This window comes from Kogia breviceps, chromosome 12 (assembly GCF_026419965.1).
Source record: "Kogia breviceps isolate mKogBre1 chromosome 12, mKogBre1 haplotype 1, whole genome shotgun sequence".
Taxonomy (NCBI): Eukaryota; Metazoa; Chordata; class Mammalia; order Artiodactyla; family Physeteridae; genus Kogia; species Kogia breviceps.
Genome location: NC_081321.1, coordinates 95,452,638 through 95,468,511, shown reverse-complemented (window position 1 = coordinate 95,468,511; position 15,874 = coordinate 95,452,638). Strand labels below are relative to the sequence as shown.

The following is a 15,874-nucleotide window of genomic DNA, read 5'->3' as shown; positions in this document are numbered from 1 at the left end:
CCAGGGAAGCCCCCTTTATTTGTTTAAAAAGTTTTAGTTTGTCCAAAACTTGTAGGGATTTTTGTTGGAAATGCTTTGAATTGAGTCACTTGGGGGTAGATTGATACAGTTGATAAGTTTTTCATGAGCATGGTATATATCTGTGTCCTTTAATAGAATTTTATCTTTTCCCCCACTCCCTCCCATGAAAGTCTTGTGTGCTCTTAGAATGGTATCTTGTTCTGTTATATTTTATAATTGTTGCTGATGTGGAAGAACTCTGGGTTTGTTTTTTATGTTGCTCTTGTATTCTCTTGTTCTCTTCAGTAAAGAGAACTTTACTGAATTGTCATAGTAGATCTAATAGCTTGTCAGTTCTATTAGATTTTCTAGGTATGTGTATAAAGACAGCTGGTATTTTCCTTCCAGTTTTTAAGCGTATCAAATCATTTTCTTAATGATTAGCCAGCAACTTCAGTAACATTTTACAGTGATGGTGATAAAGTGGATTTTTGTTAAAGAAATCGCTTCTTAACTTATAGGACGTTTGCTATATGTTTTCGATACAAATAATCATTGTACTGTCAGCATCTTGTACGGTGTTTGTTCTGTCTAGTAAAGGTGCTCAATAGATGTTCATTGGACCAAAAGAATGAGATATTTCTCTTCTAAGATTCAAGCCTCTTAGGAACTAACTTTTCCACTTGCGGGGAGACTGGGTTTTAGTACAGGCATACCTCCAAGATCTCATTGTGAGTTAGGTTCCAGACCACCACAATAAAGTGAGTCACACAAAGTTTTTGGTTTCCCAGTGCATGTAGAAGTTATGTTTACACTATAGTCTATTAAGTGTGCAATAGCATTATGTCTAAAAAACAGTGTACATACCTTAATTTTAAAATACTTTATTGCTAAAAAATGCTAACCATCTGAGCCTTCAGCAAGTCATAGTAGTACATCAACAGATCACCATAGCAAATACTATAATGAAAAAATTTGAAATACTGGAAGAATTGCCAAAATGACACAAAGTAAGCAAATGTTGTTGGAAAAATGGCTCCAGTAGACTCATAGCATTGCCAGAAACCTTCAATTTGTAAAAAGTGCAGTGCTGTCTGCCAAGTGCAATAAAACGTGCTATGCCTGTACTTGTGAATAACTAGAAAGGATTTGGTAAAAACTAGGGCAGAAAAACCTGCTCAGATCAGGATGGAGGGAAGCAAAAGTCATGCCTAGGGCAGAGTATAGGGAATGAAATTTATTATTTAGTATGAAAGATTAAAATGTATCCTTTAAGATTTCTTACTAATCCTTTATTATAATTATCCTCTTTGTTCCCTTGAGACCAGAGAAGAATGAGTGGAAATGGGGGTTGTGACTGCCATATCCCTAAGAAAGTCCAAATTCCCTTTGCTTTTCTACTACTTCTTAGTTGATCTTCAATTTCCCCGTAGATAACTGAGGAGATGATGGATCAGGCAAACGATAAAAAAGTGGCTGCCATTGATGCCCTAAATGATGGTGAGTGATTTTTTTTTTTTCTCGGCTACATTTCCTGTAGTAGTGTGAATATTCTCTTCTCTACTTCTTTGCTGCAGTAACTGTTAATGGTGGGAAACTGGAAGGGAACTTAAATTTATTGAGTATATGGTACTGGAGAAGAAAGCGTCCTGTCCTCCACTCACCCTTTTCCCATTAATAAAGAGGCTGAAATCACTCAGGTATCAATTATCTTGCCTCAGGGTGTGTACAGATCCTGATTGTAACTCAAAGACTGTACTTTCCTGACTATAGTGTTTCTCCACTGACAAGAGGCTTTGGAACCTTCTTTATTTTTTTTTTTATTTTTTATTTTTTATTTTTTTATTTTTTTTTTCCGGGTACGCGGGCCTCTCACTGTTGTGGCCTCTCCCGTTGTGGAGCACAGGCTCCGGATGCGCAGGCTCAGCGGCCATGGCTCACGAGCCCAGCCACTCTGCAGCATGTGGGATCTTCCCGGACCGGGGCACGAACCCGTGTCCCCTGCATCGGCAGGCGGATTCTCAACCACTGTGCCACCAGGGAAGCCCTGGAACCTTCTTTATAATAAAAGCCTGGTGGGAAAACCTGGAAAAATAATAATAAAAGCTGAAAGGTTTTCCCCCATAATGGTATTAGATCCATGAGCCTCAACTTTTTACATAGTAACACCCTTGACAAATATTGTCCATCGATATAACACTCTTGTTCTAGTCTCTGCATGTTAGAACCCCTTCAGAAAATTCTGTCAGAGTGGGAGAGTGCTGGTAGTATTAAGTGTTATGTTTAATTAGTTAAAATTCATAAGAACAAATTATTTATTAACTTGGGTTCTGTGCAAACCCCTTTATAGCTGTGTGGTGTAGTGTGTCACACTCCTTTGCTTGTAACCTGTGACTAACTTTTGCATACATTTTGAAGCTCATCATAGCATTGGACCTGCTAGAGTCAGATCCAGTATTTTGCCTTCCCAGCCTTATTCTTTTTGAGTATTAACCTTCCATTCCAGCCAGACCTCACTTTCCTAGAATGTTCCTTTACTTGTGCTTCTCTGTAAAGCTCTTCTTCACCTATATCACCTTTTAAGTTGTACCCATCAATTCATCACAGCCACTTCTCTTCCTGACCATTCCTTTTCCACACTAATCTTTTCTTAATTTCCCTACCACCTAAGCTTTCTATTTACCTAGCATATAATTGTGCCTTCTACATTCTTGCCAGCTTTATTATATTTTAATGTGCATTATTTCATTAAAATCTTATACTAATCCCATTTTACAGATCAGTGAATAATCTGAGGGCTTAGAGGGGTTTTGACTTGCCCAGGATCTTACTGTGCCATACTATCAACTCATTATTTTTGTCACTTATTTTGGCATATTGTCTTGTATTTTTTTAAATTTACTTATATATTGTCTAAGCAATATTTAACAAAGTGAAAATGAAGCAGCCACCACCTAATAAGTCACATTTTTGTTTTTATTTTTTTCCAAGCTATGTTTATGTGTAAATATAGCCTAGTTCTAATTTTAGAATAGGTGCAATTTTATGGTGTATCTTACAGGGATAAAGCACTAGTATTATAAGCTAGGGATTGTAGGTTCAGGCCCCACCTGGGGTCGGAGAGGCAGGAATATAGTTAAACCCTGGGTTTAAGGAGCCCAAGTTCCTGGGTTTGAATCCCAGCTTTGGGGCTTACTAGCTACATAAACTTAGAGAAGTTACTCTCTCTCTGCCTCTGTTTTTGTTCCCTCCCTTGTAAAATATGGATAATAATACCTACCTAATAGAGTCATAAGGAATAAATGAGTAAATGTGTATAATATGCCTAGAATAGCACCTGGTACTAATATTAAGGTACTGGTACTATTCTTATTAAGACCTTAGTGTTTCCAGCTGTCACATTATTAGAGGTATTTCTGTTAAGCTTTTTCAGTTTAATGTATTTATTCAACAAGTATTTACTGAAGGCTTACCATGTTCCAGATGCTGGATATACAGCGGGAAACAAAGCAGACCAAGTTCTTTACTTCGTGAACTTTATATTTTGGGAGAACAAAAATAAACAAATTTATAATATAAAGTTAGGTGGTAATTAGTGCTATGAAGAAAAATAGAGCTGAGTAAAGGGATAGTCAGTGATGGAAGCTATATTTTATATAAGGTGGTCAGGAAAGCACCTGATGAAGTGCAGGGAGCAAGCCGTGTAAAGAAGCGGTTTGGGGGACATAGGGGAGAACAAATACAGAGGTTAATTGGGAGAGCGTTGGGGGCAATTATGTGTTCAAGGAATAGCAGAAAGGCCAGACTATCTGGAGTGTGCCGAGCGAAGGGATAAGAGTGGTAGAGTTGAGGTCAGAGATGTGCCTGGGGGTAGGAGATGGATGGTGGGAAGGTGGTGAGGAGGACAGATGATTGACAGCTCACTAAAGAGCTTGGTAGATCATGCTAAGGATTTAGGATTTCATCCTTGATTATGCAAAGCCATTGAGGGTTTTTTGACTAGGAGAGTTTCATAGTGAGAAGAATTTACCTTTGAAAAGGATTATTCTTGCTACTCTATGTAGATTAGATTTTAGGGGAAAATTAAGGGTGTGTTAGTTCATTGGAGAAGTAGAAGCCAAGACATGAGTTCTTGTGGCAGAGGTATATTAGGAAAATACCTGTGAGGGAAGGTGGGGGAGCAGGGAGAATTGGAGGAGTCTGGGAAGACAGTGAGGCTATCATGTAGGTCTTACCCCTCTGTAGGAGAGATGGAAGGTTGTGTAGGAAAAATCTTCAGCTGTGTGTGTGTTTCTAAAAGTCTAGGCAAGCCAAGGTTGCCCATTAGAGGAGTTGCACGTCTCACAAGAATGGGCCTACCTGGGTATCCTTCCTGTATTCAGTCATTAGCTGGGAGCAGCTTATGGAGTATAGCCTTGAGCCTGGAAGATGGTCTTCTCCATCAGTTGTGCTCACGGCAGCAAATCTAAGGTGCATTTTCATGACTCCACAGAGGGAGGGAAGAAATGTTTATAGTCCAGGTAGCTAATGATTATAGCTTTGCATTGGGGCAGAGTTTTCCAAACTTGCTCTGTTTATAGTGTCCTCACCATTTTCACTTTTTTCACAGCACTCCTAGGCCAAAAGAAATACATAAGAGTTTAGTTTATAATGTAGTTAGGTTCAAACAATTTATTAAGTATCTATGTCCTAACAAGTTAGTGATTGTTTGAAAAAAATAATACAGACAAATGGAAAGAAAATATATTTAATTTCATTCTTTAATAACCATGTTTATTTTCTAGTAAGCTGTGGATATATGTTGGGCATTAAACAGCTTCTCAGATCTTGGAATCAGATTGGACATTGCCACCCTCACTGCTCCGCATCTCTTTTTCTACAGTTCTTGCTTTTTTATCATAGAAAGAACTTTTTAAAAAAATTAATTAATTAATTAATTTTTGGCTGCGTTGGGTCTTCGTTGCTGTGCGTGGGCTTTCTCTAGTTGTGGTGAGCAGGGGCTACTCTTCGTTGCAGTGCGCCGGCTTCTCATGGCGGTGGCTTTTCGTTGCAGAGCATGGGCTCTAGGCGCATGGGCTTCAGTAGTTGTGGCACGCGGGCTCAGCAGTTGTGGCTCGTGGGCTCTAGAGTGCAGGCTCAGTAGCTGTGGCGCATGGGCTTAGTTGCTCCGCGGCATGTGGGATCTTCCTGGACCAGGGCTCAAAGCCGTGTCCCCTGCATTGGCAGGCGGGTTCTTAACCACTGCGCCACCAGGGAAGCCCTATTCCTTTTAACTTAACGGATAAAAGAAAATGTAATTAATAGAATAAAATTGACTTATCCTTTGATTTTATCTAAATTTAAAAGCCAATGAGTCCTACCAAGAATGTGTGGTATTCTAATATTTTTTAGGGGGTTATGTTCCCCAAAATTGTCTGTCTTGAGTGATATACAGTATAAGTATGGTAAAGATTTTGCTTTGAAGAGCCAGTTTTGTATGTTAATTTAGAAACTAGTCTTACTAGGCTAAAAGGGAAATATGAAAGGCTAATTTAAGAGACCAACAGTTTTAATATTTTTTATCCACTATTTCTCAATAAACTTTTGTTTCACTTTAGGTGAACTACAGAAAGCCATTGACTTGTTCACAGATGCCATCAAGCTAAATCCTCGTTTGGCCATTCTGTATGCCAAGAGAGCAAGGTGAGAACTCTAAATAAAAACTAATTTCTGCTTATTTGTTTAGATAGAATTGCTTCTGTGGCAGTCCCCAAAAAGTTACTATTGGAAATGAATACTTTTTAATATCATACTTATTTTTTAGTGTCTTCATCAAATTGCAGAAGCCAAATGCTGCCATCCGAGACTGTGACAGAGCTATTGAAATAAATCCTGATTCTGCTCAGCCATACAAGTGGCGAGGGAAAGCACACAGGTAAATAATGAGACTCAGTTATTTTCAGAGCTCTTTAAGTTTAAATCTGATGTCTTAATGTACCTTATTTTAAGAAAAAAATTGTGGGATTTCCCTGGCTGCCCAGTGGTAAAGACACTTCGCCTTCTAATGCAGGGGGTGTGGGTTTGATCCCTGGTTGGGGAGCTAAGATCCCACATGCCTCACAACCAAAAAACCAAAACATGAAACAGAAGCACTATTGTAACAAACTAAATAAAGACTTTAAAAATGGTCCACATCAAAAAAAACTTTTAAAAATTGCCTAAGGATTTAATTTTAATGTAATGCATACTCAATATGTAGAATTGAGAGACTGTCATAAGGAACAAGTAAGAAAATAAAAATTCTTTTCACTGCTTCCATTCAGTGAATACCAGTGTTAACAGTTTTTGGCCACATACAGCCAAATGTAAGGTAAGGATTTTTCTCAGTTATCTCCAAGAAAAGAGAGTGGCTTTATATCAGTGTCTTACAAACTTTCTGTTATTTTTTAGTCTTCGTAACTTAATATTAAACAACCAATATATTATGGAAGAAGGAATATACTAGCTTCAGACTACTTTGGTCACTGTTAGGTCACATGAACAGATAAGGGGGAAAATAAAGAGGTGAATTTAACCCAGATCAGTGATCAAACCTGGAAGCAAAACTTAATAAACAGATGAGTCTTTGTGGTTTGGGATGAAATGTCCTGTGCTGTTTACATCTTACCTGGATTGAAAAGGTACTGTGCTTCAAGTGTGGATGGAGGTGAAGGTGAATATGCTTGGGACCACAACTATATTAGGTGACTCAGAAAGTAGCTCTAGTGATTATGAAGACAGATGTCAAAGACACAGGTAAAAGATTGGAAAATTTGTATTAATGCTCTCTGGGTATATGAAAGGTCATGCATTGCTGTTGATTGTCTTGAGGTCGACCCCATTAGTCTATGAGCACGTCTTGGCCTTCTGTTATAAGAACTCATCTTGTACTTTAGCTTGGAATAGACCAGGGACTTCCCTGGTGGTCCAGTGGTAAAGAATCTGCATTCCAATGCAGGGGACGCAGGTTTGATCCCTGGTCAGGGAACTATAAGGTCCCACGTGCCACAACTAAGACCCAACGCAGCCAAAAAAGTAAATAAATAAAAAATAAATTTAAAAATACATATATATAACATCAAAGAAAACCATTTTTAAAAACAAACAAACAACTTGGAATAGACCATTTCTCCAGAAATGGTTTTAGTGGGGATTATTTTGTGGAAACTGAAGTTTGGCCACTAGGTATGTTTATTGTTTCCAGGATATCATCATTGTCATTTCAATTAACAGTCAGAAAAAACATTTAAAAATAATGATTTTAGGGAAAGAAATTGAGAAATTTTGAGTTTATACTGATATTCTCAATCAAAATTCAACATTAAATGTTTTCCATTTTGTATTTTAGATAGTATTCTCCTAGAATCATGCCTTAAAAATAATATACCCTTTAAATAAAGTTTATTTTGCAGTTCTTTCTTATCCCTAGAATATGTCTCACTTAAGATATACAGTTAGAATACTGGTTTAAAAATTACTTGAATTAATTTTTCCTGTGTGGTTTATGTTGTCAATGTGATAAATAATTAGCCTCTTTTTATTTCTGTTTGTATTCAGGGTTTGGGCTTGCTTTATTTCTGTCCTGATTTAATTTTCTTATTTGAGTATATAAAACATTTGCATGTTTAAAGAGTCAAAACTGAGTTAATAGGTATACCCAGAGAAGTCTCATTTCCATTGCTATCTCCTCTACTTCATATTTACCTATCTCCACCAACCTTTAGTTTCTGATCCATCCCATCTCTCCTTTTTAAATAATATGTGCACACATGTTGTTTTCTATCCCATATAGAAGGTAGCATGCTGAATACGCATCATGTTAACCCTGTTTTTAATGAGTTGAAGGTTGTGGCTCTACATAATTTTTAAAAATATCATAATACTGTGAATTAAAACAATTTTTTAAAAGCTTTTAAACATTTTTTAGTAGAACAGCTTCACAGTTACCATAGAGGAAATTTAAACTCCTAAATTTTTATAGAGTGGAACATACTAATTGCATTGGTTCATGAAAATTTGTAGTTGAATATCTAAACCTCTTTTGTAACAGTCCTTTTTTATAGTAAGGAAGTAAGACACCATGGTACATAAGTGAATATGTGTAAAAGGCTCCAAAAATTACTTAAAATCTGTTTCAGACTTTTGGGCCATTGGGAAGAAGCTGCCCATGATCTTGCCCTTGCCTGTAAGCTGGATTATGATGAAGATGCTAGTGCAATGCTGAAAGAAGTTCAACCCAGGGTATGGTAAAGTAGAGAGGGGAAAAGTCATTATTAATGGCTCTAGTACTTAACACCCTAGCAGTAAATTAACTGTGAAACCAGATGCAAAGAAACAATCTTTGGAAGTTATAATCTGTAATCTCTTAAATTTGTGTTGAACTCAGGAAATCTCATTGGGTTTTCATGCTTTAATTTCTCACGCAGTATTACAGCAAGCTATGTTATTTTGTTTGCAAGCCTGCAAAATTATAACCAGAAGGTTAGAAATGGAAAAGGGGCATCAAGTTTACAGCAAAAGAACAAATAGAAAATTTGTAAAATGCAGCCCAAGATTGAGTCTGGTTTGTCCTTATTTCTATCTAAAATTGTTAGTTAAAACAACTTAGTGTGTTTACATGTTAAATCTTTCAGCTTTGTGGGAAGTTCAAGAATTTACTATTAGGCTTTAGACGGTGGAAGTTTTATTGAATTTAATCTATCAGATGATTTGATTTTCTTTCTTTTTGTAACAGGGCTGACTCAGCAAGGTTATCAGATGAGATATTCTAGAACACAAGATTCTTAAAAAATAATCATAAACAAGCTAAAATAATGGTTGAATATGAATCTCTTACGTTTATATTATTCTGTGAATAAATATTAGATTCCAGATATTTGGCATGGACTATGTACTAGTGCCTGGTACATATTTTCTCTTGATTCTTATAGTTAAGACTAACATACTTCTCCCTGCCGCCCTCGTTTTATTGATGAGGAAAACTTCAGTATAGTTAGACTGTGGGAAGTAACTGGTATGTGTGTTCCCAATCTCTGCCTTCCCATGGCAGCTGCGTATCAGGCAAAAATTGTCATGCAATTTGACATCTATTTGTCATCCTTGAACTAGGTAATTGTTTGAAATTTTTAACACTTTTTTCTAACTTCAAATCCCAGCCTCTTCTTTGTTTCACAGTGGACTTGTTAAAGCCTGAGTTAGGTCTTTTTCTATGGGGTAAATCTAACCCATTTTTCACAACTATGTGTTGAATTAAATCTCCCCACAAAGAAAGGTAATTCTTTAACAAAACCATTGATTTGTGCTGACCTTATTCAACTTTCAGAGAAGACATTTTTCTGTGGCTGTTTCTTCCCTAGGCCCAGAAAATTGCTGAACATCGGAGAAAGTATGAGCGAAAACGTGAAGAGCGAGAGATCAAAGAAAGAATAGAAAGGGTCAAGAAGGCTCGGGAAGAACATGAGAGAGCCCAGAGGGTAAGGTTTCTATACTTAAACCATTAAAGCGAAATACAGTAGATCAGACTTTTTTGGATATCATTCTAATTCCTGGCTCTTCTTAAATAAAAAGAGCCGGCTGCAGTTCTGTAGGATAGTGATACTACTTAAAGGAAGTTTTCCTTCCCTTCATTGCTTAGTCTTCAAATTCTTAAGTGAGTTTGTGTAGCACCAATTTATATCCTTGTTTGTGTTCTCCTAAAATCAAGACTTTTTCCTGATCAAGTAATTAATTTAAAACTTGGCAGTATTATTTGCTTTCTTTAGGATGCAAGCCCTGATATTTTAGGTTTTATGATTACTTCCGTTTTAATAGTGGATTCATAGCTATTTTAAATGGACTCGTTATTTTTTAGTTTTAGTTACAAATCAAAAATATTACTTGAAAGCATTACCAAAAGTAATACTTACTTATTGAGAATCCAGTTGAAAATTGTTTTTTTGGGAGATGGGGTGTCTCCTTTAGTCCAACATTGCCATTTGAAACTTGTCATTCTTGTAAGTCCTCTAGCTTATTTTACAATTTTTTCATGGTTTTGCATGGATAAGGTAGGTATGGACAGCAGACTTCCCCCTTTTTATTACATAATTTATTTCCTTTTTGTATTAAAGGAGGAAGAAGCCAGACGACAATCAGGAGCTCAGTATGGCTCTTTTCCAGGTATTTTGAAAGAAAAATGAAAACTCTTAATATTGTTAATAATTGGGTAATATTCTGATTTGGAGGCTCAGGTATGTATATTGTATTTTGTACCATTAGTCCTTGGAACACTGAGTCTTTAGAATGTCAGCCTGTAGGTTTCATTCTTGTTAAAAATTTTGTTAGTGGAAATACAGTATATTATTTTCCTCATATTTTGAGCAGTATACTTTTTAAAAATAGATAAAATTTACTGAGGTCTGAGCACTGTATTTTATTAAAAGAATATAAGAATTAATTATGACGTAAGTATTAGAGTTTTCCTAAATGGCCGTAATGGAATTTTGTTCTCTTATACATTGATATTTATGAGGATACTAGGTAAAAGCATGGAATCATTAAGCACAAAAAGTTGTGCATCCCGTGTAAAATTAATATTTCAACACATTCTTCCCTTTCTTGCAAATGTCAAGTGATCAGAAATTACTAGTGAGGCAAAGCCTTGAATGATAGCAGAGGCCTATGGGATTCAGGTAGAAGAAGAGCTGTTAAAAAGGCACTCAGAATGCTTCCTGAATGAGGCAGTGTGAAATTTACGTAAAGAGAAGAGAGTTTTTTGGTTTTTTTTTTTTAAGTTGGTAATTGTAATGGGGGATCAGCAGCTGCAACTAGCTTTCTTGTAAAGGTTTATAGCGGCAGCTGCACACCACTTATGCTTCCCTTGCTTAGAATTTACCACATGGTCAGAGGCCAGAAAAGGTAGCCTCTATAATCTGAAAGGTCATATGCAAGGAACTAAAAAAAAAAAAAGGGACATACATTGGGGATTACTTGGAGAAAAAGCAAGAAAATAAATTTTAGCTCATAGCTTACTTTCTGTTTATAAGATAATATCTTATATCAGGTATCTTTGTTTTAGAAAATGACCACTAATGTGGACTAGTACTAGAGATAATTTTTTGTTATGTGGGTTTTATTATATGGATTTGACAAGCAGACCGGCTAACTATTGTTGCCTTGGGTCAGTAATTTTTGTAGAAAGTAGTTTTAAAAACTCAGCAGTAGCATAAGAAGCTAGAAGTTGTTTTCAGGCTCCCGATTAGATCTCCGTATCTGTGATTGTTAGTTATTTATGGGCATGTTTGTATTGTTGAGACAGATGGAAATCACTGTGTTATAGGTGTTTCTTCTTTATGACAGCTTTATTTGTAATGACCCTTGATCTGTAGATTAATGTTATCTGTATTTCTTTTTAAGATGTCCCTATATTGGTGTTAATTGCGATTTTAGAATATCTCCAGTGGACATAAAGGTTTATGATAGGGCTTCCCTGGTGGCGCAGTGGTTGAGAATCCGCCTGCCAATGCAGGGGACACGGGTTTGTGCCCTGGTCCGGGAAGATCCCACGTGCCACAGAGCGGCTGGGCCCGTGAGCCATGGCCGCTGAGCCTGCGCGTCCGGAGCCTGTGCTCCGCAATGGAAGAGGCCACAGCAGGGAGAGGCCCGCATACCGCAAAAAAAAAAAAAAAAAAAAAAGGTTTATGATAGTGAAAAACTGAGTAGAAAAATTTGGGTTTGTAATCTAAAAATATACTGGAAGGATTAAATCTTTTTTACTAGAGCATTGTTTTCAGTGTAAAAAAAGAAACACCAGGACCACTTGTTAAAAATGCAGATTTTCAGTTTTACTTTCAGAAATTTTGAGGCAGTCAGGGTGGAGATTAAAATCCACAGCTTTTTTTTTTTTTTTTTTACATTTTGGCTGAGTCCTGCAGCTTGCAGGATCTCAGTTCCCCGACCAAGGATTGAACCTCGGCTCGCAGCAGTGAAAAGCACCAAATCCTAACCACTAGACCACCAGGGGATTCCCCAAAATCCACAGCTTTTTATAACAAGCATTTCAGGTAGTTACTGAAGGAAGCAGTTAGCTTAGGGGAATATAGTTTTGGGGGAAAAAAAACACTAAACTCTTATGAATTAACTTTAAATTGAAACAGACAATATTAAAGAATGAGAAGATAAGATATAAGGTGACTTACGAGACTTTTTAATTTTATAATTCCAAGGGACTGTTAGTTTTCTCTCTGAGGTAAGACTAGTTTTCTTTTTAAAGTTTTGTTACTAGGAAAAAGATATTTACAGCCTTATTTTTAAATAATTAATGTTAAAAATTGTGTCTTGTTACATCCAGTTAGAATGTTCAGACTACTTTGAGTTTAGTAGCACCCTTGTTCTTTGTGCATGCACATGTGTTATTTTAATCAGGAGGAAATGGTGTACTCAGACTGCTTGGGAATATGCTTGGTGTCTGTACAGATCTTTCATTTATTCTTGTAGGTGGCTTTCCTGGCGGAATGCCTGGTAATTTTCCTGGAGGAGTGCCTGGAATGGGAGGGGGCATGCCTGGAATGGCAGGAATGCCTGGGCTCAATGAAATTCTTAGTGATCCCGAAGTTCTTGCAGCCATGCAGGTAAGACTTGGAAGAACAAAGTTGGACTTTATATCACTGAGGCATTTCTTTCAGAGTTCTTTGTGGAGACGGGTTAAGGTTACTCTGTTAGCCATATTTTATTGAGCTGAATTACCAAATAGCTTATTATGTAGTTGTGACATTCATATTCTTTTTTCAGAATGAGTAGCTTAAGTTTTTAAAAGTGGTTTATAGGGAAATACTCTGTAATAGTTGGTAATTATATCCCATTGTCCTTTTCTTTGTATCAAAATTGTATATCCTTTTTTCATTGTCTGAAGTGACATCATTGAGTTGGAGTTGGAAGTACACATTAATAATATTTACGCTTCAGGGACTTGTCCAAACCTGAGTTGACTTAGCCATGACAAAATTTAAAGGTTTGAATAAAGAGATAGGATTTAGGATAACAAAATTGATGACCCATAGAACATTTTTTTAATACTAAACATATATATATGTATGTATGTATGTGTGTATGTGTGTGTGTATGTATGTGTGTGTATATATATATATATATATATACACACACATACATACACACACACACACAGACACACCTTTCTTTGCAGGATCCAGAAGTTATGGTGGCCTTCCAGGATGTGGCTCAGAACCCGGCAAATATGTCAAAATATCAGAGCAACCCAAAGGTTATGAATCTCATCAGTAAATTGTCGGCTAAATTTGGAGGTCAAGCATAATGCCCTCTGACAAATAAAGCCCCTGCTGAAGAAAAAGCAACTTAGATCACCTAATGGATGTCGCAATAATACAAACCAGTGTACCTCTGACCTTCTCATGAAGAAAGCTGGGGTGCTTTGAAGATAATCCCTACCCCTCTGCTCCACATGCAGCTGAAACATTTTACAGTGGTTTGCCATTAGGGTGTTCATTCAGATAATGTTTTCTTACTAGAAATTTAAAACTTTAAACAATTTTTAAACCTTAAAAATATTTAAAACAAATTAAAAGGGTGTGTTAATCCCTACATTTTTCTTTACTAATCATTTTGTTTTTTTCCTTTGAATTAGTTAGGCAAGGAAGATACTTCAGTATGGAAGATTTATTGTTCAAGTTTGAGTGAAATAAAGATTTATTAGTGGGAGGCAAATGTAACATTTAAATAGATAAAGTTTGAGTTGGATATTTGGTCACTGAGGCATTTTGATTTGTCTTTTTAATTGCTTTATTATTATTATTTTTAATGATTTGCTTCCATGAAAGTATTGGGACCACCAGTATTGCAGTAGGACCTGGGTAGGGACTGGAAGTGCTTGGCAGGGCAGCAGTAATCTTACTACATTTTATATAATGTGCACCCTTGTGCAGATGCATTTAAATCTTACACTGTGGTGAAAGGATGATTTTTATACTGCTGCAGTAAAATTGGATTACTTAGCTCTGTTCTTGTCTGATATCTAAAATAAATATTTCACATTTCCACACAGGGAAAATAAGGGAATACTTTTCTTTTTGTATTTCTATGTTTAAAATGTTCTTTTCAGAACATTTTTTCAGAAAATGCCCAACTCTTTGTCTGCTTTCTACTTGTTTTCACTTTTTTTTTCATCTTACTCTTCTTGGGGTAAAGATGATGCTTTTTTTCTAGTATCATCACTGCTATCATCCATCATTCACAGAATAATTATGCAAGCATATTTAACGCTGGGTTTAATTTAATATGTAATACAAATAGTGGCTATGTAGGGTAATACCCATAATAGCTGTAGTTTCTTACTTGGCCAAGAGATTTCATATTTAAGTGTTAGATTTCCTCTTTGGTGAAATCTTAACATACCAAAAGATGTTGGAAGAAGGAATTCCCTTTGGTGTTTGGTCTCCTACTTAGGAAATACCTATTGGAGTTAGAGTTTATTTTGTAATATTAATTTTTGGAGAAGTTTGAATTAATTGATACACGAAGAGGGGAATCTAAATTCCTAATCAAGCATGAACTAAAAAAATTGGTGAGATTCATGGTGGTTCTTCTTTGTGGAGTTCTCAGCATTGTGAAAGATGCACTGTTCTATTCAGCTCTTAAATACTGCAGCCATGTCCCCACCTGTCCTTACTCCTTCCCTCTCCTCCAAGGATAAAGAAAATGATAAATTTTCTGTTGTACATCCAATTCTTATATTAAATGAGGCTAAGTCCAGGCACTGTATCAGAAATTGCTAGTTTTCTACTTATTTTTCAATGTGAAGTGCTAGTTTAAAAGCAATTTCTTTTAAAAGGGATGAGACCCTCTGTACTTTGCTTATTTGTTGTTTTGGTTTTTTTTTTTTTGTGATACACGGGCCTCTCACTGTTGTGGCCTCTCCTGTTGCGGAGCACTGGCTCCGGACGTGCAGGCTCAGTGGCCATGGCTCACGGGCCTAGCCACTCCGCGGCATGTGGGATCTTCCCGGACCGGGGCACGAGCCCGTGTCCCCTGCATCGGCAGGCGGACTCTCAACCACTGCGCCACTAGGGAAGCCCTGTACTTTGCTTATTTGAAGAATCAGTGGTAGGAGCAGTGAAGTAAATTCCATGGAATACATTTCTGAAATCATAAGTAAGTTGATTCAAGTTTTTACCCTTTGCTGTACACAAGCAAATAGAAATGCATCTGTTAAGTGAGAAAATTTAAACCCTTTACAAATACTCAGCATATAAACTTGAGTTTGAGCTTGCTGGTGTTCTTTTTGTTAATATGTGTTCTCCTTTCTCAAAATTTCCAGTGTGTGCTGTAATTCAGGACCAGCTGCTTCTGGATTTTTCATGTGATTTACACATTACCTAAGTACCTTCTAACATTGCACATATTACCATAAGTGGGTAAAAGTAAAATTGGTCTGAACATGTATCCTGTGCTTTTTAGACTTTTAAGTTGATACAAAGTACATCTTCATTTTTGTAGAAACTGAACATCATTTCTAAACCAGAAATGTTCTGTTCTTGTGCCAATGATGCTATAAGAAGGAAAACTAAAGGACTTTTTTTCTGCTTAAAAATACATAGTTATTGGATATTTCTAGCTACGTTAAAAATAAAGTGTGGCTTCAGACTGGATATTGACTCTTCCCACCACCACTCCCCTTTTTTTCAGCACATGTTCTATTTTTGTCTCTATCACTAATCCTAAGGTATTTACTAAGCACAGTAGACTTAAGATTATACAGTGTTAACAAGGTACCCTAAAAATATATTAGCTTAAGTAAAACAGAGTTTTACATTTCTTCAGGTCGCAGTTCAGAGGTAAGCACTTGTGC

The 15,874-nt window shown here is 36.5% G+C and overlaps 1 protein-coding gene across 1 annotated transcript in view; it reads left to right on the top strand.

The window, feature by feature from the left end:
• ST13 (ST13 Hsp70 interacting protein) overlaps positions 1–15,674 on the top strand; it is a 30,829-nt gene extending 15,155 nt beyond the window's left edge. The window contains exons 5-12 of the mRNA XM_059081092.2: positions 1,434–1,500; positions 5,598–5,682; positions 5,804–5,914; positions 8,157–8,259; positions 9,375–9,491; positions 10,125–10,173; positions 12,490–12,623; positions 13,196–15,674. Of these exons, the coding sequence (XP_058937075.1) occupies positions 1,434–1,500; positions 5,598–5,682; positions 5,804–5,914; positions 8,157–8,259; positions 9,375–9,491; positions 10,125–10,173; positions 12,490–12,623; positions 13,196–13,324 (795 nt within the window). The 3' untranslated portion in view covers positions 13,325–15,674. The remainder of the gene's footprint in view (positions 1–1,433; positions 1,501–5,597; positions 5,683–5,803; positions 5,915–8,156; positions 8,260–9,374; positions 9,492–10,124; positions 10,174–12,489; positions 12,624–13,195) is intronic.
• The last annotated feature ends 200 nt before the right edge of the window (positions 15,675–15,874 follow it).